The sequence below is a fragment of the Anser brachyrhynchus genome (genome assembly GCF_964034855.1).
Source record: "Anser brachyrhynchus genome assembly, chromosome: 4".
NCBI classification, from domain to species: Eukaryota; Metazoa; Chordata; class Aves; order Anseriformes; family Anatidae; genus Anser; species Anser brachyrhynchus.
The window spans coordinates 12157372-12183052 of NC_137698.1; the positions used below are offsets into that span (position 1 = coordinate 12157372).

At 42.3% G+C, this 25681-nt stretch overlaps 1 protein-coding gene across 5 annotated transcripts in view; it reads left to right on the forward strand.

Annotated features, from left to right (window-relative positions):
* Nucleotides 1-25638, forward strand: part of TNKS (tankyrase) — a 119771-nt gene extending 94133 nt beyond the window's left edge. For 2 of the 5 annotated variants that reach the window (XM_080588842.1, XM_080588841.1), the window contains 12 exons: nt 2503-2722; nt 2942-3051; nt 5498-5686; nt 7111-7348; nt 8023-8105; nt 10096-10216; nt 10851-10948; nt 12344-12418; nt 13652-13757; nt 14605-14791; nt 15496-15652; nt 20542-25638. In XM_080588842.1, the coding sequence (XP_080444968.1) occupies nt 2503-2722; nt 2942-3051; nt 5498-5686; nt 7111-7348; nt 8023-8105; nt 10096-10216; nt 10851-10948; nt 12344-12418; nt 13652-13757; nt 14605-14791; nt 15496-15652; nt 20542-20628 (1671 nt within the window). In that variant the 3' untranslated portion in view covers nt 20629-25638. Of the gene's footprint in view, nt 1-2502; nt 2723-2941; nt 3052-5497; nt 5687-7110; nt 7385-8022; nt 8106-10095; nt 10217-10850; nt 10949-12343; nt 12419-13651; nt 13758-14604; nt 14792-15495; nt 15657-20541 lie in introns of all 5 variants that reach the window. The other 3 variants (XM_080588838.1, XM_080588839.1, XM_080588840.1) reach the window with 3 other exon arrangements.
* Nucleotides 25639-25681: the final 43 nt, after the last annotated feature.

Sequence of the window (25681 nt, forward strand, 5' to 3'; positions counted from 1 at the left end):
GCTCTAGCATGGCTTGCTGCTACCATTAGCAAAGTATGACAAGACTCTCAAACTGGAAAAAAATGAATTTGTTTAAAAAAAATACACAAACCCTTACCCTATTCATCCCTGTCTGGAACAGTTCATGCAGTTAAGTGAAACTTTGTGAATAGTTATGCAAGAGTGTGTTACCTAGCAATAAGTGAAGGTGGGTTTTACATGGTGCTTGACATATGAAAGATTTTAAATTGTTAATGTATAATCTGTCAAGCTTCTGGAGGAAATGAAGATTAATGTACTGTGGATTCATTATAATCAGAAGAAGCTGTAAAACACATGAGATAATGCCAACGTGTTTCCATGAATTTGAGAGATTTTTTAACATAAGGTCATAACCTATCTTGGGATGGTAAAAGAGGGTTCTAGAGGGGGTTTTCTTACCAATGCTCTTGCCTGGTTTAGCCCTGTGGTTTCATGTCTCTCTGAAGTTCAGCATTTAAAATATGAATATGGGTAGTCTTAAAAGGTTCTTCCCCTTGCACTGCTTTTTCTTTTACTGCTGCAGAGCCCCACTATTTCTCACCTATCTCATCAATTAATTCATTTGATTACCCAAAAAACATTTGGAGGGATAGCACATCAGTGTGAAACACATCTGCAGTGGAAACCAGAAGGTATTCAGAAATACCTGTGGAGTAGGCACAGTGATGGCCCTGGTAGTACCACCTGAACACCAAAGTTAGCTCAAGCTATAGGAGCATTCATAATCTGTCAAGCATAGTGTTGCTTCATAGGCACTGGAGGTCTCTGGAGTTTTCTTACCATTTCATTAGGAACATATCCATCTTTTATGTTCAGCTTGAAGGGTCTCGAATGAATGTACACAGGAAATAAAGAAATGGTGAAATACTGCGTTTAGAAATCACTCTTGCACGACAGCTAATGTGCCCTTAAGATGACACAGTTTTGTAAAGGCTCTGGGTGTTCATGCTTACACTGCAGTTTACTCAGGGCTTTTACTGCTGTGTGTCTCATGCCAGCTGGCAGTGCTGTCAGTTCTGCTGAGCTGTGGATGTTCAGGTTGACTTCTCCTGACTTGTGCTCTTCCTGTCCTGTGTTGCTTAAAGAATGAAACAATAACATACAGACATTTCTGGAGAGACTTTCCTTTTCAACACCTTGCTTTAAAATAACGCCTTCATTTGCATCTTTGCCTTTGAAGGAGTCTGAGAGGATACTACGTCTTCACTTAGATATTTATTCTGGAAAGTATCTCAATAGTTCCATTTTTGATGTATTTAAAATTAAGGGATCTAAGCTTGAATCTGGGAGAAGTTATTGCAGTTTTTAAAAGGTTTTGTGAAAAAAAAAAAGTTATTTTCCCGAAAGCACTAGAAATGTGGAGTTCTGTGTAATCAATACTGTCCCTTTCTGTCCCTTGCTGCTTACCCTTTTCACCCTGAACATTGCTGTAATCCTTGTAAGTACAAGGCAGTTGATTCCTTCTGCTCTCCTCATCCGCAGTCATTCTCTGTGGATCGTATTAGCACATCTTTGCCAGCATCACCAGTGAGAAATGGCAGGGTAGACTTGCTGCTGGTGGATAGATCACTGTGCTTGATTATTCTGAAGGAGCCAGCCAGAGAACTACAACACCAGCCCATGCCTTACTTGTATTTATTTTCCCCACTGCTGCTGGCAGTGAACAAGAACAGAGCTGTCCTCCCACAAAATGGTACATAGACATGACTCATGCCATATGCTGTACATGTTTCTTCCCCTCCTTGCCCCGTGACCCAGTACGGCGTTCTTATCAGTGACTGGTTGGCGTGTTTTACTAGTGCAGGTATACTCCAACAGTCTTCCAAATCCACTTTCTCCACTGTCCCTCCTAAATGTTCTCTTTACTGCTTTGCAGGACCTGTAAACTGCTTAAGATGGTGCTGTTACATAACAGAAAGTGTAGAAATGAGTATTTTTCTATTTACTATCTCAAACAAGTGCCTTTCGATAGCAGCGTGGTATTTAGTGACATGGCCTGACTTCACAAGGTGAGGATGGCATACTGAGGAAACACATGAGCAAACCAGTTTGAAGGAGTAGGGCAGGGCTGATACCAACAGGTAAAATACCAGCAGGTATTACCAGCAGGGCAAATACCAACAGGTATTTGCAGTGTGAAGCTTTTTTTTAGCATCTTCTGTGGCATTGGGATATGACTATATGCAGGGTGTGTTCTTGAAGCTACTTCAGTTGCAAGAAAGACATTGGCAGCTCTCACAGAGCACTGCCATTCCTGCCTGTGGACCTGAGATTCATACGGGTGTGCTGCAGACCAACACATTAGGCTTTAGCTCCTGAGTTTATTGTATACAACTGTATACATACGGACATAAGCAGTTGCTACTTCATGATGGCAGATTGGCAAAATCCCTCACTTCCTATCCAGTGCCACAAAATAGTGATGTGCTTACATGTGCTGCTCATGGTTGTGACAGTAGTATTCCACTTTGCTCTTTGCAGCATGGAGCTGATCCAACAAAAAAGAATCGGGACGGGAACACTCCTCTAGATTTGGTGAAAGAAGGAGACACAGATATCCAGGACTTACTGCGAGGAGATGCTGCTTTGCTCGACGCTGCCAAGAAAGGGTGCCTGGCACGAGTGCAGAAGCTGTGTACTCAAGAAAATATCAATTGCAGAGACACCCAGGGAAGAAATTCAACTCCGCTACATCTTGCAGGTGGGTGACTTACCAGCTTTCACAGAATCAGAGAATGATTAAGATTGGAAGGGACTGGAAGGAAGTAATCTGCTCCAACCCCTCTGCTCAAGCAGGAACACCTAGAGCAGGTTGTCCAGGAGCATGTCCAGGTGGCCTTTGAAGGTCTCCAAGGAGGGAGATTTTTGTTTGGTTTAGCTCTCCTAATACTCAGTTTCTTTTCTTGTGTCCTTTCTACAGCTGGTTACAACAATTTGGAAGTCGCTGAATACCTTCTTGAGCACGGTGCTGATGTTAATGCCCAGGACAAAGGAGGATTAATACCCCTACATAATGCAGCATCCTATGGGGTAGGTACAGGTACTTTTGCTTGTGAGCAGACCAACAGAGAACTCATAAAAAAACATATTCAAAGCTGGTTATTTTGCAGTTGTCTTGCTGTGAACAAATTCAGCCTCTGATGGCATCAAATACTTGTTGGGTTAAGTTGCTGTTGTGAATCCTGTTTGCAGTCCTATAGATCTAACTAAACAGTACAGATTCAGGTTTAGCAGTTTAGAAAGACCGCTAGCAGGTAACCTTTATGCAAGCAAGCGGATGTAAAGCATTGAAAAGCATTAAATTTGGGTTGACTGCTGAAACAGGCAAGATCTCAAGTTGGTGCTGAAAGACTTGTATGAAAGGAAGAGGGGATCATATCCAGGTGATGGCAGGGAAGTGAAAGTCTGTTAGAGCTGGTCTCTGGCAGGGAGCTACTGCCAAGCAGGACAGGCTATGAGTCTACAGCATGGAAGCTGCCATGTAGCACAACCCAGGGGTGCTATCAATCTATGATAGAAGGAGGGTCAGCTTCCAAAATAGACAATGCTGAACTGTTGAAAGGCTGCTACCAAGTTTGCAGTATGAGTGTTGCTCTGGGGGACATGTCTGCTACAGTGGGGCTGCAATAGGTGATTCAAACCATTTTGGATGAGGCAGGCCCTCTTTTCTCCATCTGTGCATGTACCACTTGCACAGGTGCCTGATAGATTGATTTTAAACAGACGTTAATTGTGGATGAGGTGAGAAAGAAACGTCTTGCGAGCAGTTGTACAGAGATGGTGCATGAGAAGATCCCAGGAGCATGCTTATGGTTAGAGAGAGGACATGAAGCTCAAAAACCAGTGGTTTTGATGGTCTAATGGTATGCTTTTCCATTTCTTCATGGCTGTGGCACAAGAAGAGCAAAATGTTGTAGAGGTGATCTTAATGGATCCACAGTACACTTTTTTTGGAGAGCCACGTGGAAAAAAGAAAAAGAAGTGCAGGGTTCACCATGTTTCTAAGCAGAATGTATCAGTAAAATACAGCCTGCATCATTTGCATTGATTCTCTATGTCAGTCTGGGCTTCCAGTGTCCTAAAAAGCAAAAAGTTCCAAATACTGGTTTAGAAATGCCATACAGAATGCTTTTATACTGCTGGGTCCTAATACCAAGCAATATTGTTCATCAGCATCTACCGTAAGTACTAAATGCCCAGGACATTGCTTAGATGTAGAGATATATTCTGATGTGAAGATTGTGCTCTTTTAGAGCACAGCAAACCAAAGCACATGTTCTAAGTGAAGGTAGAATGTTCCTTACTGGCACGTGGCAATATTAGATTGATTCAAGCTGACAATCATAAAAAAAAAATCATAATGCCAATCTCATTTGGTTGCCTTGCTTTTTGTAGGAAAAGTGAATGAGGCTGTTCTGATGCTCTTCTGTATGCTTTTCCTGTGGTGCCCCACACTTCTGAGCTGTCATCAGCCCACTCAGATCTCTCTAATGGGAGGTAGAGAGGAGAAGAGTACTGGTTTCAGATGTTCATTGCTGGCAGGTTTCACAGACCAAACCTTTTCCTCATAAAGTATTTTCTCTTCGGTTCTCCCACCTGGTGCTTCATTCAGCATGTCCTTCAGTAGGGTTTCATGTCATGTGGCAGAGAAGACACACGAACAGCAATTGCTTTAAAAGTCTGGAAGACGGGAAAAATAATGTCAGCAGTCTTTTCAAACCACAGTTATTTGGAGAGCAAGCGTTTTCCTAGGGCTGCTGAGAGGCACTTAATTGCTGTTGAGAGGGAGAGTGAAATCCATTGGCAAAAGTATTTGTGCTTCTGCTTACAAGTTGCATGTTTCATGCTCCTACCTACTCACTCTGACTACCTGCTTTTTTATTTCTAAGCTATATTCCACAAGTAATTTTAGTGGTCAAAGAGAGGGAAAAAAAATATTCTCCAGTTTTCTGTTTTCTTATTCCAACACAGGAAACTTCAGAGATGGATATTGATGGAAGCGTGAGGTTGTAAGATCATTACTTTTATAGCACCTGTAAAATAGCTGTCCCCTTACAACATAGTGAGTTTTATCAATTACATTTCTCTCACAAAATATGATTGGAGAAAGAACAAGTTTGTGTTGCCTTGGATGGGTTCAAGGTCCTGCAAGAAAGACAGTTCAGTAAAGCTCTGCATGCAAACATCTGCGTGGTGGCTCAGCAGTACAACACATTGGTGTTTAGAGCTTCTAGTGTAGTATCACAAATGTTGCAGCACCATAAATTTATGTTTCCGGTTCAAATCTCTACAAATGTTTTGAAAGCTAAGTCTATAGATGTTATGCTGGGTAATGTATCAGGTCTGATCCTGCAGCTGGCACATACTACTTAGCATGTCCTTTGGGTGATTTGGCACAAAGATAATTCTGTGCCTTTGCTTGATCCCATATGTTTTATCAGTGTCATGTTGATTAAGGTGTTCTTGTGTTTTCTAGCATGTGGATATTGCAGCATTGTTGATCAAATACAATACGTGTGTAAATGCAACAGATAAGTGGGCATTCACACCACTGCATGAAGCAGCACAAAAAGGAAGGACGCAGCTCTGTGCTCTGCTGTTAGCTCATGGAGCAGATCCAACCATGAAGAATCAAGAGGGTCAGACACCACTAGACCTGGCTACAGTAAGTTCTCCTTGGAGTGCTAGCTGCAGACTACTCTGGCAGATTTGCTCTGCACATTAAATGTATTTCTGTGCCTCCATGGCATCAGTGGTCCTCAGTTTTCACTGTGTTGAGGTAGAAGGGAATGAACATTTCCAGGATGTGTGTGTTTGTGATTTCTTTTACCCACAGGCCCAGTCTGTTTTCTTAAGCTGAGACTTTAACATGGTTTGAGATTTAAGGTTTCCCTCTGCTTTCAAATTCGCTCCTGGGATCTGTCTTCTCATTTCCAGAAATAAAGCTATCTGAAATGTCCCCAGTGATAGTCAGTCTGCGTACTGTTTGTAATTATTTATTTGAACCCAGAAGGAAAATGAGATGAGGCAGAATGGGGTCATTTAGAGGATGATTATGTTCAGTGCCTGCATATTACCTCAGTTCTTTTTTTTGAAGAAGTCCAAAACAACATCCTAAGATTAGTGGGTGGCTGTCAAACCTTTTCTAAAACTGGCACCTGAAATTTTCTTGTTATTGGTGGCAGTGGCAGCTGGTTAGAAAGCCTAGTAAGGTTGTGTGAATATGTATGTCCCAGCTTAAACATTCTTAATGGAATTGATACTGCAACCAAACGGGATGCTGTGGCCAGTTCTGGTGCAAGAATCTTTTAAAGGATATTGATTGACTTAGGCAGAGTTCAAGATAAATCCTCCAGAATAATCTGAGCTCTGGGAAACCTGCTTTGTGATGAGAGATACAGGAAACCTATTTGATTTCTCTGTGGGAAAGTGAAGGTATTCTTAATCATGTTCTATGAGGACCTGCAAAGAGGAAATTCTTGAAGAATGAGGGTCCGGCTTAATTTAGTCAACAAAGACATTTTGCAATCCAATTTTAGCCAGGTTTATACTTGTCCTGTAGCCCCTGTCTTTTTTTTTTTGTTGTTTGTTTGTTTGTTTAAACACTGTAAGAGGTTATTATAGCAAATAATACATTGCTATAATATACTATGGGAACGGTGGAGTTTTTCCATTGAAATTTTGATCCAGTGCAAAATGCTCGACTAGTAATTGAGACCAGCAGAGAAACTGAGGTGGCATTGCATGGCCTAGGTTGCAGAGGATTTCCGATGAAGTTGCTGCATTGCTATTCCTGGCTTTAACACCTGTGAAGTCACTCTGCCAAAAGGGAAATTAGATGAACTTTCTTACAGAGATTTAGAATTGGAAAACTCAATTCACATGTCTGAGCAATGAATCAGAATGTTCTTGCAACCATGAATTCCCATGTTACAAAAATTGGCAATTTTATTTTTAACTGGGGGAACAGAGTGATCAATTTAGGGAAAAAAAAAAAAAAAAAGAAGAAGAAGAAGAACAAACTCTTTGCAGAGGTCAGTGGCCTGTGGTATAACAGCACCTCACGTTGAATGATTTTGTGTTTTTCAGGCTGATGATATCCGAGCTTTGCTGATAGATGCGATGCCTCCAGAAGCTTTGCCTACGTGCTTTAAGCCTCAAGCTACTGTTGTTAGTGCCTCCCTGATCTCACCGGCATCTACACCATCCTGCCTCTCTGCTGCCAGCAGTATAGATAACCTCACTGGGCCACTGGCAGAACTAGCAGTAGGAGGGACATCAAATGCTGGCGATGGAGCGGCAGGAACTGAAAGGAAGGAGGGAGAAGGTGCATTTGCTGCTGGACAACTTTGCATTGCCAGAAGTACAGTAGTTTAGATTCACAACAGCTCTTGCTCTATCTGAAAAGTATTTCTGATTAGCCAGAAAATACTTCACCGCCTGAACTGTTGTCCACGTTGTAAAATGTCTGATGCTTGTTCTGTTTTCGTGTGCTCCTTCAGGAACGTTGTTGGCTATTCATCTGTTTGCTGTTGGTGATTAGGTCTGAGTACAAAGGCAGATCTTATTAGGTCCCCAGATGTATGTTGTTGATTTTATCCAGAAAATCCAATGAAAATTAGTTTGATGACAGAATTACGATAGTGAAAGCTGGGGGATTTCATTAAGGCTTTTTTAAACCTTTTGATTAGTAATCTAGAATACATGATCTGGCTGATTACATATAGCAAAAATACACCCAGTCTTCCTTTCCTTCTTCTTGCAGTATGTACCTCTGCCACAGATCATTTGTGCTTTTTAATATTTCATTCTGAGGGAGGGAATAGTGATGAGCTTTGCACAGAGGTTTCACACGATGGAAGCGATTTATTTCTTCTTGACATAGAAAAGTTGATTGTACAAAAAATCAGACTGGAATTTTAAGAAAAAAGTGATGGTTTATTTGTTTGTTTATTTAAATTCAGGCGCTTGGGCTAAAATGACTTGTTTTTCTTATTACAGTTTCTGGTCTTGACATGAACATCACCCAGTTCCTGAAAAGCCTGGGTCTTGAACACCTTCGGGACATCTTTGAGACAGAACAGGTAAGTGGCAAGTGTTTTTTGTGTTTTAAAGATAGACTAAGCTAATAAGCCTTATCCCTAATTTAAAAAGAATTGGTAAATGCTTTTCAATGAAGTAGAGATGAAAATCTCTGAGGCTGTTTGATTCAGGTATCAGCGGTTTTCACTTTCTTAAAAAAATGATGACTGCCAGTTTCTCAAGCTTACATTGCTTTAAGGTATTTGAGGCCTATTCTTATGTACTGTTTCTTAGATTTAACGTGTTACAGTTCAGTAGACTTTTTGTGTGAACAAGATGGACGGACACTAGTGGAAATGAAAGGTACAAGTGCAGGAGACTGGATTTGATGGTGTGTTTCTTCTCAGGCCTCTGCTGCTAATCTTTCATGATGGGTCAGGAAACAAATAGTTGAAATGTAATGTGTTACAGAAAAATCTCCAAATGTTCCCATGAAATCTTACAGAGGTATCTCCCCAAAGTGAGCGTGTTGTTATAATACTTTTTTTTATGCTTAAAGAAAAGGGCCTATGCTTCAACTTGGAACTGGTTCTTTTAAGAAGCAAACCAACCTCAAAACAACCTGTATTCTACTTGTTTTGTTATTTTTCACACCTTTCTCTTGCCATGCTGCTTTTGTCCTACTTTTGCTTCCTTTACTCCTAACCTGTTTTTAAGATCTTGCCCTGCTAATAAGATTTAACAGTGTAAATCAGATTCATCATTTTGAAACTGTTTAGCTCCTCTCGTAGGTTTTTCTTTCTGGTGAAAGTAAGTTTATCGTCCCAAGCACTGCACTACCTTCATGTGCACCTCAACTTGGCTCTAGCCAAATATCCATATTGGGTCTGTGCTGGTGCTGTCTAATACCTGTGTGCTTTCTGTATTTTTTTTTAATGTTGTGCATGTGATGAATGTCTTCAGAGGCTTTTCCACAGCAGTCTCATTAGAGGTGTTTCTGCTCAATTGGACAGATGCTCAGGGTAGCTGTAATTCCTTGCTTGAATTGCTTTCCTGTGGATTAGTGATACTCAGTTTGTAGTGTTGATGTCTGCAAGTCCAGTTGTGCTAACAATCTACCTGCTTTTGAACCAAGTTGTATGGGTTCCCATTATCTGCTGAGCTTCCAATCCCAGTTTAATGTGTAAATTTGGAAGTAGACTTTATACAGTTATCTCCTTCATATTAAATCTTTTTGTGTTTCACAGAATCACCTTGGCACAGAATTGCTTTATAGCAATAAAAAACACATATTACACCTAGTGGTTATTTCCTGCTCTTTTTAACTTTAAAAAAAAAAGTTCATCTGACAGCACATTTTATTAGCTTTCTGCTTCCATCAGTAATCTCCATGACCTTGACATTTAACACCATGTGGATGTAGTTGTATATTACAACAGAATAGTCATGCCTGTCCTCACAACACTATTTCCCAGAGTAGTGGAATACTTGAGCATGACTTAGCATGGCAGACTCACTGGCTTAATGCACATGTGGATATATATACACACAGTAACAGTATACACCATAGCATACTGATGCGAAACATGTTTAACATTTATTAGTAAACATACAGAATACTTGTTTCTGTTTGTGTAGTGAAAATTTTGAACTACAATAGAAGGTGAGACCTTGAATGCTTCAGAAATATTCTCATGATTTGACTTGTCCTAGCACCTCCATGCATCCTGTTTCTACATAAGCAAAAATGTTTTTAACAAGCTTCTGTGAAAACCATCTCTTGTTAATTGCTGTAAGAGAAGTTAAAGTTCTACAAAAATTTGGGCTGTAGCTGCTGCGTATGGTCCTGTAATAGGGAGAGGCTTGCCAGAAGGTGGCAGCAATAAGGAGAGCAGTAAAACATAATAAATATATATATATAAATATATGTATATATATATATATATACTGTCTTGGTTGAAGCATGAATACACTCTGTTTTCTGAACTGATGTGTTCAGGCTAAAGCCTTGGGAATCAGGCAGGTGATTTTTGTGGTCTTTCACCTTTCCAGATAACCCTGGATGTGTTGGCAGACATGGGACATGAGGAGCTTAAAGAAATAGGGATTAATGCCTATGGACACCGCCACAAATTGATAAAAGGTGTGGAGAGACTTCTAGGAGGCCAGCAAGGTAAATATGACGTTTTCACTTGTTAGTCTAATTGTAGCATAGAACAGGCTTCCAGCAGTCATCTTCTGTAAATGTAGGCATCAATACCAGGAAGTGAAAGAATCTGGGTTTGGGAAAAATGTACTTGCTGATAAGCCTGATGGTTTGGTGGCTTGTGACAGATAAAGAGTATATTGGGTTGATAAAGGATGGAGTGACTGCTTGCCTTCCCAGAGAATGGACACCCCTGAGGGAGCTGTGGAAGCTGTGACCATTTGCAGGGACCCTGTTTGACTGAGGAGGGAACTTTTGGGTTGAATTGCCCTACATACCTACCCACAGGCTGGCTGTATCCTGAAGCGTGGGCTTGATGGAGTTCTTTGCTGTCCCACACTTCTCAGGTGCTTCTCTTGAAAGCACACGGGAAAATCCAGTTGTCAGACGTGCATTTTCCTTCTCTGTTTTAAGACTAGTTTTTTTTGCTGCTAGCAAAAGTGCTTTATCTTTTCAGGGTTACTTTTCTGCTTTGTGCTTATTTTGCATTTCCTGCTATACTGGGGTTATATAAGCAGAAAAATTATGATGCTGAATAGAAAGAAGTCTAGTAGTGTTTTCTCCTGATGATTTTTACTCCTTTAATTTCTTCTGTTTGTAGGCACCAATCCTTATTTAACTTTCCACTGTGTGAGTCAGGGGACCATTCTCCTTGACCTTGCTCCTGACGATAAGGAGTATCAGTCCGTTGAAGAGGAGGTATTGCAAATATCTTTCTTGGTGGAATTTTTCTCTTCACCTAATCCTTAGAGTTAAAGCATGTTGAAAGTGATAAAATATGCTTTGGTGAATTGCATAGATCTGACTTGGAGTTTAGAGCATTTTTGTTTATTTGTTTTAATTTATACTGATTATGGATTTTTTTTTTCTGTTTCTTGCCTTTTCTTTTTTTTTAATAAGCGGTGTGGTTGCTCACTTACTGCTATCATAATTTTGCTTTGTTCATGTTGTGTTTTGGGTGTCGTCTCATAACTAAGGTTTCCACAGTTTGCCAGAGAAAGGCAGGCCGTGAGTGAAGACTGTGGGAGATGAAGGCCTCACAAGCTTGTAGGAATTCTCTGTGCTCAGGCTGTGTCTGCATCTGAACACGCTTTTTTTCTCATCTCAGTGGTTTACTTAATCTGTAACACAGATAAACATCTCTTGGATAATTGAGAGTTGACTATAATTTTATCTCCCCCCCACACCCCCACCCCGCACACTTTTATTTAAGTAAAAGCAGATACCATTTTGAAAGAAAAAGCATAACAGAAAAGAGAATTTCTGAAGAGTTGTGTTGGAAGGAAACGTTTTATTGTGCATTCACTGTTTATGTGTAGTGTTCCTACATTGTAGCACGGAAGCGTTTGGAGTTTTTTTTTTAAAAGTCTGGATACTCAGGGTTGCTGCCATCTTACCATGGAATATTTTTCATTAGTAACTCTGCAGTCTGGAGTCTGCAGATTTTTAGTGTAAACATGTCTGGCAGAAAGTGTCATGTGTTTACCAGAGTAAATTGGGATGTTTATTTGACTTGTTACTAAAGGTTGTTGCTGTAGCTATAAATACCTCTGGAAAAAACAATTAGAACTGTTGAAATTCTCAGGAGCTGCTATTGACATAAGAAAATTTACAGTGCAAGCCTTTTCCTACCACTAAGAAATACAGACTGTACGCTAGAAACAATGTATATTAACACTAGAACACTGTACAGTAGAAACATTTGGCATTACTTCAAAATGATCATCTTGTATGTGCATTACTTTTTAATTTTTTTCTAATCTAAGGGAGGTTTAGATTAGGTTTCCATTTGTATCTGATTTTGATAGCAAGTGCCAATATTCTTCTCTTTCCTATCTAGATTACAATTATACAGTCTTTTTAATAGAAACATCCAACTTCTCAGACAATATTGTGGAATTGTGTAGTGTGTTGACTGCCTGAGAAATAAGGGTGTATCTCAGTTTTAAATTGATGTCTTTTTTTGACACCTTTTAGCTCGTTTTCAACCAAGATAGTCTGTTGCTGCCAGTGACATATTAAGATACTGCATGAATATTTTGCCTTGCTAGCAAGTGTTGTGTGCCAAACATTCAGTTATGTTTATTTATGTAGATGCAAAGCACAATCCGGGAGCACAGGGATGGTGGAAATGCTGGCGGGATCTTCAACAGGTACAATGTCATCAGGGTAAGTTTCAAAGCCTCATAATTCTATTTAGTAAAATAAGTTGGAACTTATGCAGGCACACAGAATGGGATCATCCTTTTATATTTGAAGTTCTTTGTTAATATAATATTCAGATAAAGAGTTAAAGCAAGCACCGAGTACTAAAATGACTGATTGTGTGCTTGGCACATGGAGTGAGGAAGAAGTATCCTTGTGCTGTTAAAGGAGTCTGAGGAAATGATGGTTGTGATGAAGATAAAAATGCTGAAGAACCTGACTTATGTTTCACAGCCTGATTTAATTTTAGTCTATCACTTCTGTATGTGACTTTGCAGCACGGATCTTTTCCCAGGCTTTTATTTCCTTTTTAAAGTATGTTTTGGGGTAGGAGGAAAGGATGAGTATGACTTTTTACTAAGAGTTCCTATCATCCTTGTGCTACTTTGGATCTCAGCACATCCTTCCTTGCCCCTGCCAACTAGAAAAATAGCTGTTTGCAAGCACTGATATGTCAGAAAATGGAGTGTAAGCTTTCGAAGGGGAAAGTACACTCTTGGATTCCTTTTTTCTTTTTTTTTTTTTCTTTTTGCTGTGCTTTGGGGGGAAGTGAGGGGAAATCAGAACAGAAAGCTCCCAAGTTCCAGGAAATCCTTGCTACATAGCTGTTTGAAAAGTGAGCTTGTACAGAGCTTTTACAGCTTAGCACAGGAGATCATACATCCTGACTTTTTTGAAACAAGCTCTTTCCACCCTGCTCCCAGTCCTTTACAAAAACCACAGTGATATTAGAGCATGTGGCTGAAACTATATTTCAAGATAAATTGAACATCTTGAAATATAGTTTCCAATATTCACACTTCTCTTTTCCTCAAGAGTTTTCATTTCATGAACATTAAACCTAAACCAGACAGCCAGCCTCAAAAAGCTATCTCAGTTCAACAGAGGCCAAAGCAAGGAGCGAAGAATTGCAGGCGTTCTGTAGTTCTTGGTGGTATTACATGCTCTGAGGGGTGAAGCCCGAAAGCCTTCCTTAAACCTGACAACTTAAGCTGCAGTTCACAATAGATTGAACATCCAAGCATGCGTTGCTGACTTGGGTTTAAAATTTTAGCCTTATATGCAGAACAGATGTTTTTTTTTTTCATACCATTCATGTGTCTTACTGAGAGTTTCCCTGTAGAATTTCTGCAAACTCTGTGAAACTGTATTTCGTTTCATTTAAATGGTATGCTTAGACCTGTTGTACCACTGCAGATTCAAAAAGTCGTGAATAAGAAGTTGCGGGAGAGATTCTGTCACAGACAGAAGGAGGTCTCAGAAGAGAATCACAACCATCACAACGAGCGCATGTTGTTTCATGGTAATGAAGTGATATCTATTTGTACGTGCTGGTATTAAAAGAAAAAAAAAAGGGAGAAGCATACAAGAACCAACAGGCAATGTTAATGTGGCTGTTCACCATCCTGTACAGTAATTGTATTTCTACATTAATAATGCAAGGGTGAGGGGTGGTAGAGGTAGTCTGTGTGGTTACTGCAATCCCAAAAGGCACACTGCATACCAAAAGAAAAAATATTTCAAAAGCAGTATCTCAATCATTTCCATTAAAGCTGCTGGTAACTACTGGGAGGATGATACATTGCTGAGAGAAAGACGGTATCATCTAAAAGAGAGGAGCACCACACAGTAAAAAACATTTTACCCTGGCACTCCAGGCCGCTGTCTGGGAAAGGAATCAAAACCAACCATGAGTTTGAGCAACGTGTTCTCTAGAAGCATCTAGAAGTGCCTGCAAATGACAACTGCCTGAGAGTCCTCCTGCCCTAGATCCTTCTATAATTCTGTGCAGGACACTGTTTTTGTGTATGATTGTCCTGATAAACTTGCCCCATCTTAGTGAGTACTGACTGATGGAGAAGATGTGCATTGACAAGATAAATTGTGCTGAAATTTGAAGTGTGGGGGGGAAGTCACTTAACGAGGTCTGTAAAATGAGTAAGACATGAGTCACATGTGGTATTTTGGTATATAACAGTAAATCCCACACATCACTGCATCCTGCTGGGTATCGCCTCCTTCCAGCTGACTGGGTACACTTTCCGGTATCTAATGGTCTGTTTGAGGCAGAAAAAGCTCCTCTTGACATAGAGTCCAGTATTACTACTTAACAAATATTGTGTGGTAACACATCCTTTTGTGTATTCTAGGGTCTCCTTTTATTAATGCAATAATTCATAAAGGATTTGATGAAAGACATGCATACATTGGAGGAATGTTTGGAGCTGGAATTTACTTTGCAGAGAACTCCTCAAAAAGCAACCAGTACGTGTACGGGATAGGGGGAGGCACAGGCTGTCCCACACACAAAGACAGGTCCTGTTACATCTGCCACAGGTATGTCTTCAGCAGGGTTCCCTATAGGTAACTCTGGCTGTCCTGTTTTTTATGATCCTGACACAGGATGAATTGCAGGGGAAGAATAGCCACTTGAGCTAGGTCATGGCAGGAAAAATGCAGCTTTCCATTTGTCAAGGCCAGGGGAAAAAAAAAAAAAAAAGATGTAAATGCAGCAAGTCCCACAGAAAGGTCAAAGTGAGTGTAAATCAAAGTGAATTGCGGCTCAGGAAGGAGACTTGACATATCAATTTTGGAAATGAAGACTCAGGCAAAAAGAGCAATTAAAGTCCAGGCACTCTCAGAAGAAACAAGCAGTGCAAAGTGGATCAGATAATTTTGGAGGTGGTGAACAGGACTTAATCACAGCTTTGTTTTATTTTGTACTGAAGTAGGTCAATGTGCTCTTTGACACACCTGTCCTCATCCTACTGGTTTGAACACAGAATTTCAGCTTCTTGCAACAGCTATATAGAAAATGAACTAGAGCAAGCCTGCATACAATGACTAGACAAAGTGTGTGTTTTCCTTTCTGCATGTCAAGAAATAGTTTTTATGATACAGCCTTAGAACTGGCTTCTAAAATAGTTTCTACAAAAACACTTGAGAAATTAATTGCAACAAAGTAAAAGTCTGAAATCACTCTGGAAGCATACATCTCGCAGTAAGATATTTTAATGCAGTGTTTTTTTGTTTCTTTTTAGACAAATGCTCTTCTGTAGAGTGACCCTTGGGAAATCCTTCCTTCAGTTCAGTACAATGAAAATGGCTCATGCCCCTCCAGGGCACCATTCCGTTATTGGCAGGCCAAGTGTGAATGGACTTGCATATGCTGAATACGTTATCTATAGAGGAGAACAGGTAGGTGAGTTAGCAAGGACTGGGTTTGTGAAAGTGCAAAGATCTTCAAGTTGGAGAAGGGATGTGATTTATTTCTATGCTGGATGTGTTGTGTTAATTTGATTGATCGGATTTTTTCACTTAAATGCAAAAAGTAAGCAGTGAGCTGTATCAAAGCAGTTGCTATGCCTTTCCACTGAGCTGCTCCGATTTATATCGGGTAGAATGGCCTAATTCCTCCTCTGCAGCACTGATAGATTCTGTTAAGAGATATGATTTTCTTCAGTGGGCACTGAGTCTTCCATTGTATTAAACTGGCATTACTGCAGTAGCAAGAACACGTGCGTTTCTGGGGCTCTTACAGATATTGAGTATTCTGGGCTTTTTACCTGTAGATCATAAGATCACAGAATCGTAGAGTAGTTTGGGTTGGAAGTGACCTTAAAGATCATCTAATTCCAACCCTCCTGCCATGGGCAGGGACACCTTCCACTAGACCAGGTTGCTCAAAGCCCCATCCAGCCTGACCTTAAACACTTACAGCAATGGAGCATCCATAACTTCTCTGGGCAGTCTCATCACCCTCAGAATAAAGAATTTCTTCCTTATATCTAATCTAGATCTACCCTCTTTTAGTTTAAAGCCATTACCCCTTGTCCTATCACTCAGCTCCCTGACAAAGAGTTCCTCCCCAGCTTTCCTGTAGGTCCCCTTTAGGTACTGTCAGGCTGCTAAAAGGCCTCCCCGGAGCCTTCTCTTCTCCAGGCTGAACAACCCCAACTCCCTCAACCTGTCTTTGTAGGAGAGGTGCTCCAGACCCTTGGCCCTCCTCTGGACTCAACAGCTCCTAAAACAGCATATCTTGCCAATGCTTTTATTTCAGAGTTTATTTCCAGCCTTTTGATCATCTTTGTGGCCCTCCTCTGGACTTGTTCTAAAGATCAGTGCCATTTGTGTGCTGGGGGCCTCACAGCTGAATGCAGTACTCCAAACGGGGTGTCATGAGAACAGAGTAGAGAGGGAAAATCACCTCCCTTGACCTCCTGGTCACACTTCTTTTGATGCAGTCCAAAATGCAGTTGGCTTTCTGGGCTGCAAGTGCACATTGGTGGCTTCTTCTTTGTTGAGCTTCTCATCAACTAATACCCCCAGGTCCTTCTCCTGAGAGCTGCTTTCAGTACATTCACAGCCCAGCCTGTATTTGTGCTTGGGATTGCTGCGACCCAGGTGCAGGACCTTGTATTTGGCCTTGTTGAACTTCATGAGGTTTGCATGGGCCCACCTCTCAAGCCTGTCCAGGTCCCTCTGGATGGCATCCCTTCCCTCCAGCTTGTTGACCACACCAAACAGCTTGGTGTTGTCAGCAACTTGCTGAGGGTGCATTCAATCCCTCTGTCCATGTCTCCAACAAAGATATTAAACAGTGCCGATCCCAATACTGACCCCTGAGGAACACCACTCATCACTGCTTCTAGCTGCCTATAGAGGGCCTCATCTGCTTGGCCTTCTTGATCAGGTGGCCTGTAGCAGTCCTGCACAATCATAGAATCGTTAAGGTTGGAAAAGACCTCCAGGGGCATCTGGTCCAACCATAAGATGTCACGTGTCCCTGCCCTCCCTGTAATCCCAACCCATAAGCTCTCTGTCAGCTCCTCATCCATCCCCAGGCAGAGCTCCATGCACTCCAGCTGCTCATTGACATAAAGGGCAATTTCCTCTCTTCTTCTCCCCTGCCTGTCCTTCCTAAGGAGCCTGTAACCTTCCATTTCAACGCTCTAGTCATGTGAGCCATCCCACCATGTCTCTGTAAGGCCAATGAGGTCATAGCCCTCAGGCTATGCACACATCTCTAACCCCTCTTGTTTATTCTCCATGCTACCTTCCAGAAGGATTACAAGGAATTAGTCACAGAATCACAGAATCATCTAGGTTGGAAGAGACCTCCAAGATCACCTAGTTCAACCTCTGACCTAACACTAACCAGTCCTCCACTAAACCATATCACTAAGCTCTACGTCTAAACGTCTTTTAAAGGCCTCCAGGGATGGTGACTGAACCACTTCCCTGGGCAGCCCATTCCAATGCCTCACAACCCTTTCAGTAAAGAAATTCTTCCTAATATCCAACCTAAACCTCCCCTGGCACAACTTTAGCCCATTCCCCCTCGTCCTGTCACCAGGCACGTGGGAGAATAGACCAATCCCCACCTCGCTACAGCCTCCTTTAAGGTATCTGTAGAGAGTGATAAGGTCACCCCGTAGCCTCCTCTTCTCCAGGCTGAACCCCAGCTCCCTCAGCCGCTCCTCGTAAGACTTGTTCTCCAGACCCCTCACCAGCTTCATTGCCCTTCTCTGGACTCGCTCAAGCACCTCGATGTCTTTCTTGTAGCGAGGGGCCCAAAACTGAACACAGTACTTGAGGTGTGGCCTCACCAGAGCCGAGTAAAGGGGGACAATCACTTCCCTGGTCCTGCTGGCCACACCATTTCTAATACAAGCCAGGATGCTGTTGGCCTTCTTGGCCACCTGAGCACACTGCTGGCTCGTATTCAGCCGACTATCAACCAGTACTCCCAGGTCCTTCTCTGCCAGGCAGCTTTCCAACCACTCATCTCCCAGCCTGTAGCGCTGCTTGGGGTTGTTGCGCCCCAAGTGCAGGACCCGGCACTTGGCCTTGTTGAACTTCATACAGTTGGCCTCAGCCCATCGGTCCAGCCTATCCAGATCCTCCTGCAGAGCCTTCCTACCCTCGAGCAGATCGACACCTAACTTGGTGTCATCTGCAAACTTACTGAGGGTGCGCTCGATCCCCTCATCCAGACCATCAAATAAAGATATTGAAGAGAACTGGCCCCAGTACTGAGCCCTGGGGGACTCCACTAGTGACCGGCCCCCAACTGGATTTAACTCCATTCACCACAACTCTTTGGGCCCAGCTACCCAGCCAGTTTCTAACCCAACGAAGCGTACGCCAGTCCAAGCCACGAGCAGCCAGTTTCTTGAGGAGAATGCTGTGGGAAATGGTGTCGAAAGCCTTACTGAAGTCGAGGTAGAGACCCCATCCGTAGCCTTTCCCTCATCCACTAAGCGTGTCACATTGTCATAGAAGGAGATCAGGTTGATCAAGCAGGACCTGCCTTTTGTAAACCCATGCTGACTGGGCCTGATCGCCTGGTTGCCCTGCAAGTGTTGTGTGATGACAGTCAAGATCATCTGCTCCATGAGCTTTCCTGGTACCGAAGTCAGACTGGCAGGCCTATGGTTTCCTAGGTCCACCCTCTGGCCCCTCTTGTAGATGGGTGTCACATTTGCTAGCCGCCAGTTGACTGGGACCTCCCCCGATAGCCAGGACTGCTGATAAATGATGGAAAGCGGCTTGGCCAGCTCTTCTGCCAAGTTCTCTCAGCACCCTCGGGTGGATCCCATCCAGCCCCATTGACTTGCTAAGTGCTGTAGCAGGTCACCAACCATTTCCTCGTGGATTGTGAGGGCCACATTCTGCTCCCCATCCCCTTCCACCAGCTCAGGGTACTGGGTATCTAGAGAACAACTGGTCTTGCCACTAAAGACTGAGGCAAAGAAGGCATTAAGCTCCTCAGCCTTTTCCTCATGTTTATGTGTTTATAAAAACATTTTTGTTATCTTTAACAGCAGTAAAAAAAAAAAAAAAGGTTCCGTAGTGCCGGCGGAGGGGCACGGGGCTGGCGGGGCGTGGTGAGGAGGTGGTGCTGCGGCTCTGAGGGGACAGCGGGGAGGGGTGTCCTGCCGCCGGCACTGAGGTGGTGGGGAAGTGCCCTGTGAGGGGCGCCCGGAGGTCCTCGGGCTCAGTTCAGCCCTCGAGCGGCTGCCATGAGGTGTGGTGCCATGCCTCGGTGACCCGCCGGTGCTCGGGGGCGTGAGGAGCGTCCTCCCGAGCACCCACCGGAGGCGCAGCAGCCAGGCTTCGCCTGTGCGCTTTGGCGAGGAGTGGCTGCTTGGCTGGAAACCTATCTGGGGAAAAAAAATAAAAATAAAAACTGTTGGATCGCCTAAGTGAAGAGGCAAAACAGCTCACACGTCCATGTTGGCACAGGGCGGTGGGACCCTATTCTCTTTAGTGACCAGTGACAGGACCCGAGGGAATGGTGTCAAGCTGTGACAGGGGAGGTTCAGGCTGGATATCAGGAAGAGGTTCTTCACTGAGAGGGCTGTCGCGCACTGGAACAGGCTCCCCAGGGACGGAGTCACTGCACCAAGCCTGTCGGAGTTTGAGAAGCGTTTGGACTGTGCACTTAGTCACATGGTCTGAATTTTTGGGTTGACCTGTGCGGTGCCAGGAGTTGGACTCGATGATCCTTGTGGGTCCCTTCCAACTCGGGATATTCTATGATTCTATGATTCCATGACCCTCGCTGCTGCTCCATCGCTCTGAGGGGGGAAGGAGGCATGCTGGGATCACACGTGTCTTTTCATATTCATATTTCCATTTTGTCATACACAAACCCAGTGTGGAAAGACAAGAAAATTCCCTCAGTAGGGAGAATCCTGAAGGACAAAGTTGAGGCAGTCCTAGCCCCCTCTCTGGGCTTGCAGTTATTTTATTTGCAAGCAACTGAAGGTGCTCCCTGAGCTCGGTCCATCCCAGGTGCAAGACTTCACATTTGCCCTTGCTGCATTTCATGAAGGTTCTGAAATATTTAAATCTTTATTTCTAGTAGCACATTAACTAAGGTAACTGCATTGAGCAGTTCCCACTGTTCTCAGCACTAAGTGCTGTCTGGGTTTGAAATCACCTTTTTCTTTTTTGCTCTTTGAACACAGAGCTGATTCTTGCATTGTTCTTCCACGTAGGTCATTGTTTAATGAAATCCAGAATGTGAAGTTGCTGAGTATACCCTTGCATAAACAATATTTTTTCTTGACTTATTTCAGGCATACCCGGAATATCTTATTACGTACCAGATTGTGAAACCAGAAGCTCCCTCACAGACAGCAACAGCAGCAGAGCAAAAGACCTAGTAGCTACAGATCAGTGAAGAAGGATATGAATTCAATCTTGGACTGGGTGGATGTGTGTTTCACAATATCAGTATCATAAAATTCTTAACCTGCAAATAAGCTGTATGTCTTTTATAAAGCATTGCTGTCTTGATGAATATGGTATGAGTAACTCTTGCATACTCAACTGCTACTGTTCCTTTTGAGGAAGGTTTACAAGAGACTGCCTTTTAATAATATATCTCAGGCTCCTAGTCTCTGCAGTTACCATGTGTAAAATAATGTTGTTTTGATCTAGACTTTGGAAACGTGCAAACAGAAATCTTTTTCACAGCCATCTCACATGTTAAAAGTTCAGACACTACTGTTTTGGTTATTTTATTTGCAGATAAATTGCATTAAGCCCGTAATTTTCTTTTCAGCATGCAGCACTCATTTTATGTTTTCAAGAGATGTTAGTCAACTATTTATTTTCCTTTTGTATTCTGAAGTTGAGCCAGAACCTTCTTAAAGATATTTTGCACAAAGTCAAGTTGACTAAAACCATTAAAAATGTAATATGAATTTCATCTGAGAAGGGGCTAGGTCCAGTTCTTCAATATAGGGTTTTTTGCACATCTCTGAGCAAACAGTACTAATGAGTGAGTGGAACTTCGGAATGGAAACAAATCGTGTCAATTTGCTGCTTTGTGTAAATTTCCAGGGGTGACCCATAGGAAGTGTTTGGAAGTGTAAAAAAACAACTCTTGTACTTGAAAGAACTTCATATAGCAGGTCAGTGCCCTCCCCTGGTATCTCTAAAAGAACATTTCACAAGGCTGCTATTAAGTACGTGCGGTTCGTGAAATGTTCCCCAGTTACAGTGGCATATGGTTTTGCTGGAAGATGGTGAAAAGTCAGAAGGTTGCATGTACAAGAATGTGTCTGGGTCTCATTCCTCTCTTTACTGAGACCTAGTAACTGGGTTTCAGACCAGTAAGGGAGAGCGTTACAGCAGTTTAGCGTCACATCTGTGTGACATCAGAGTTGAACAACTCGTGATTTACGATTTTTTTTAAAACATGGCTTTTACATTTTGATGAGAACAAACTTATAATAATAATAAGTTAGCAAGTGGATTTGTTTACAGGTGTACGAGAGAGCAAAGCTAGGATTTATTCATCCTAATCCCCTTCCATGCAAGTTCCCAGGTTTATTTTGTTGGGTAGGAGAAAGTTATTTTTAATCATTGCATAGCAGAGCACCAAACAACTTCATAAGTCTCCCTCATGAAGGATATAGATTTACCAAAAGTGGAGATCAATTTCTTTTTTTGAGTTGTTTTTACAACTTCAGAGAAGGTTGAAAATCAAGCCATGTTAGTTTGTTTTCTGGTTGTTTTGTTGTTGTTGTTGTTTTAAACAACCAATGTCATGTGTTTCAGTGTTGAGCACATAATGACTGGAGATAAAATGTTCCTTTGAACAGGCTGTACATTTCCCTGTCAACCAGCACTGCTGAATAACTGATGATCCAGTTCATGCATTCAGGCTTTATCGCCCCTTAAGCAAGGAAATGACAGAATAGTGTGCTTTTAGTTTACAAAAACGTGCTCCCTGCAAGTGGGATTTGCTGACGTGTTTGGACAAAACAGACTTAAACCTGAAGAGCTTTTCACTTTCAGCTTTAAGACACAAAGTTTTCATTTTTAGCATTAAGACATTAATGTTGCAGCAGGTTATCCTCATAGAGGAATTTCACCCATTGTAAAATTAGTCATCTGATGCAGTCTGGCTACCTGCACATTGTCTGTTTGTAATATCTATAAAGAAAACCTTAGAAATAGCAATACACTAGCAGATCTTGAGCTTTGGATTTTATTTTTATTGAGCTGGCACTGGATTTATGGTTTCCACTTCATTTTGTGACCTGATGAAATATGTAGCTTTGAAGTCCAAGCCAGGCTCTAGCCTAGACGTCCTTTTAAATATCATTGATAAAATCGGATGCTTGTATTTTGGCTACTTGTTTAATAGTGTTAGGGTTGGAAAGATCACCACTAGGCTTTGAAGATTTGTATTCATCATTTAAGTTTGGGGTTTGTTTTTAATTTAGTTAATAATGGAGTGGGGGGATGTGCCTATCTACACTAGGGTTTCAGATAGTGGTGTGAGTGAGTGTTGCTCACCATCCCCATTAGACATAGTTTTAAATGGTAAAAAATTGTGCTGCTTAAGTGAGCAAAACGGTCAGTGTGGGTGTGGAAGTTCAAAGCTTTACATCTTTGAAAAACAAGAACAAACCTAAAAACAAAAAACCCACCATGCTCATACCAGGTTTTGTTCTTGTTTGTTGCTTCCTGTGTGCTAATTGAACTACATCTGGATTTCTTCAGGAGCCTTCAGCTTCTAGAGGATAAAAATATGTTGTTCAGTATTTTTGAACTGCCAGTGTTACGTATCTGGTGTTCTGTGCAGAGTAAAGGTGCTGCGTGAGGAAATCATTTTGCAGTGGCTTTTGTTTTGTAATGGCATGATCTCCTTTCTGTTTGTGGCCAGACACAGAGGAAAACCAGCTCTGATGAGACTGTGTGGCATAGAAGACTGCGCAGGAGCAGCGTGTGCCTCTGCTGGTGTACCTTGTTGTAGTTCCTTCTACAGTTTAAAACAAAGTGAGGATCTGCCTATTGGTATTAAAGTTCCCCATGAAAAACCTGATCGTGGTTTTGATGGTAGAGCTGCAGCTGGCAGGCTTTTACAGTGCAGATGTTGCTGCTGCTGCTTTAGCCAAGGGAATTAACTTGAAGCCTCCTTCTTCTAGAGAATGGGGTGTGGCAGGTTGCCCCATCCCCTCCTGAAGAGGGCAGTCCACTGATACGGGGGTGCTCCTTTGCAGCACTGGGTCACCAGCGGAGAGTCACAGTAGGAACTGAGGATGCAGGAACACACTGGGCTGAGCCATCTCATAGGCTTGGGGGGCTGGGCACCTCCCACTGACTCCAGGAAGAGCTGTTACCCATGGGACAGCATCTGGTGTACGCTGGGGAAGGAGACAGTTGCCTAGTTGATCTGTCCATGTCCTGCTGGGGAAATGCTTTGAAACATCTGTGCAGTTCGTGACAGGACTTCTGTAGGCAAAACAGAAAAATACTTCACCATGTAGCGAGGACAGGAGGTTCTTGCTCTCCATTGCTGAAACTGTTTCCATGAGACAGAGGCATTAGGTACTCGGTGCAGTGACATTGCAGTCTGAATGCTGTCAATGAAAATGCTGTTGGAATTAAAAACAGAATACAGTACCTTAGCAAATTGTATCATTTTCTCATCCTTCCATCCATATGCCGATCTTATTGTGATCCCAGCTCCATGAAACTCCATTTTACAACTCCATTGTACTAGTTTCATAGTTTTGCAGCCACTACTGTTCTCTAGTCCAAGCAATGAGAATTGTTTTTTTTTCTGACCTCTTGTGTTTTGAATGTTTGCATGTGATGTGATCAAATTCCACTCCGTTATGCAGCAGGAATTTATGTTGCCTGCAAAATTCTATACTTTGATAATGGAATACCCCAAAGCAAAATTTTACACTGAAACAATAAGAAAGCCTCCCAAGATGTTCTGCGTTGCTGTCTTTGGTGGGCAGCGGGCACAGAATAGGTGTTTTATGTGAATCTGAATAGCTTCTTGAGAAGGGTGCTCTGGCTCTGGAAACCAGCCCGTTCTAACTGTTCGTTGAAGCCATAAGCGGAGGAGATACCTGCTCCCCGTGAATGTGTGAGGTGCTGAGGGGTGCTGACATGTCGTGCCACTGCACAGCCTGTCTACTTAGATAGCACCAAATCTTCTCAGAAAGTCTCCTGCATCCCTTCTGTGAAGGAACACCTCCTGTACATGCACCACCTAGAATTTCCATGAGGGACTACAAAGAGAAATTATCCAGGGACAGATTTTTCCAAAAGATGTGAAAAAAGGATGGGTCCCAACCTCAAAATAGGCCGATTAGTTTTAACATGGCTAATCATTCTCAGAAGCTGAAGATCAGGAAGTGTGTGAACTTATTTTTAATGGGATTCTACGATTCTCCCTTTCCATGCTGCTCTGAAAATCTAGCGCAGATATCCAGAAGGATGTGTATCCCATGCACGTTTCAGTCATTTTAGGTTATGCTGCAACCCTCCTGGGTAAGACGTGGCAAAGCGTGGATTCAGTTCACTCACAGGTAGCGAGCGACTTGGGAACCGTGGCAGACTTGAACCCACTGATGGTCAGAGGCGGTGCCTTCGGCATAGTCAGGAGCATGCTCTCCTGATCTTTCAGAGCACAGAGACAGAGTGGCAGTGTCCCCACCAATCTGAACGCATATCAGATACAAAACCTAGAGAATCAGAGGACAGCATATGCTGCTTGAAACTCCTGGAGGAAGGTAAATGAGCCCTTGAGTCGGTAGGAAACAAGAAACACATGCATTCCTGTTAACGCATAAAACCCGATGGCATATTATTCGACTGGCTGTGATATATCTAGTTCTATCTTACTGAACCTCTTGGCGGCAATTTCTAGTGTTGGTTCCATTAAGTTGGTTACTAATGTAGCTTGATTAGAGATCTCTATTACAAGGTAAATTTTTGACACTGTTTCTTCTTAACATCTGCGCTACTTGCTTCAGCTTTGGAAATTGAAGTATTTTCTTTGTTTTTCCCTTGCCACAGTCCTGTGAGCTTACGCATCTTCATCGCTCCTTCTGCCAACCCAAGCAGCAGTGTACCTGGGGGTTGAGTTTTTAGACTTTTTTATATAACTTGTCTTCATAACTAGCCTTTTTTATTTCCTCTCTTGGTTACCAATTGCCTGGAGCTGGGATATCATTTATTTATTTCCTCCTTTACCCTCTCTCTAAAAGAAGACAACGGGCAGGTTCTCAGCCTATCTACATGGTGGACCTTAGGTAACATCGTTGTAACAACTGAGTTTGAATTATAAATGTGCTTGGCTAAATGTCTGATCTGCAATACTTGTAATAGTTTAAAACTCAATAAATACATTTTTAACAGTTGCTCTGTAAAAGCTGAGTGTTTGCACAAACTGCTGTTCAAGAC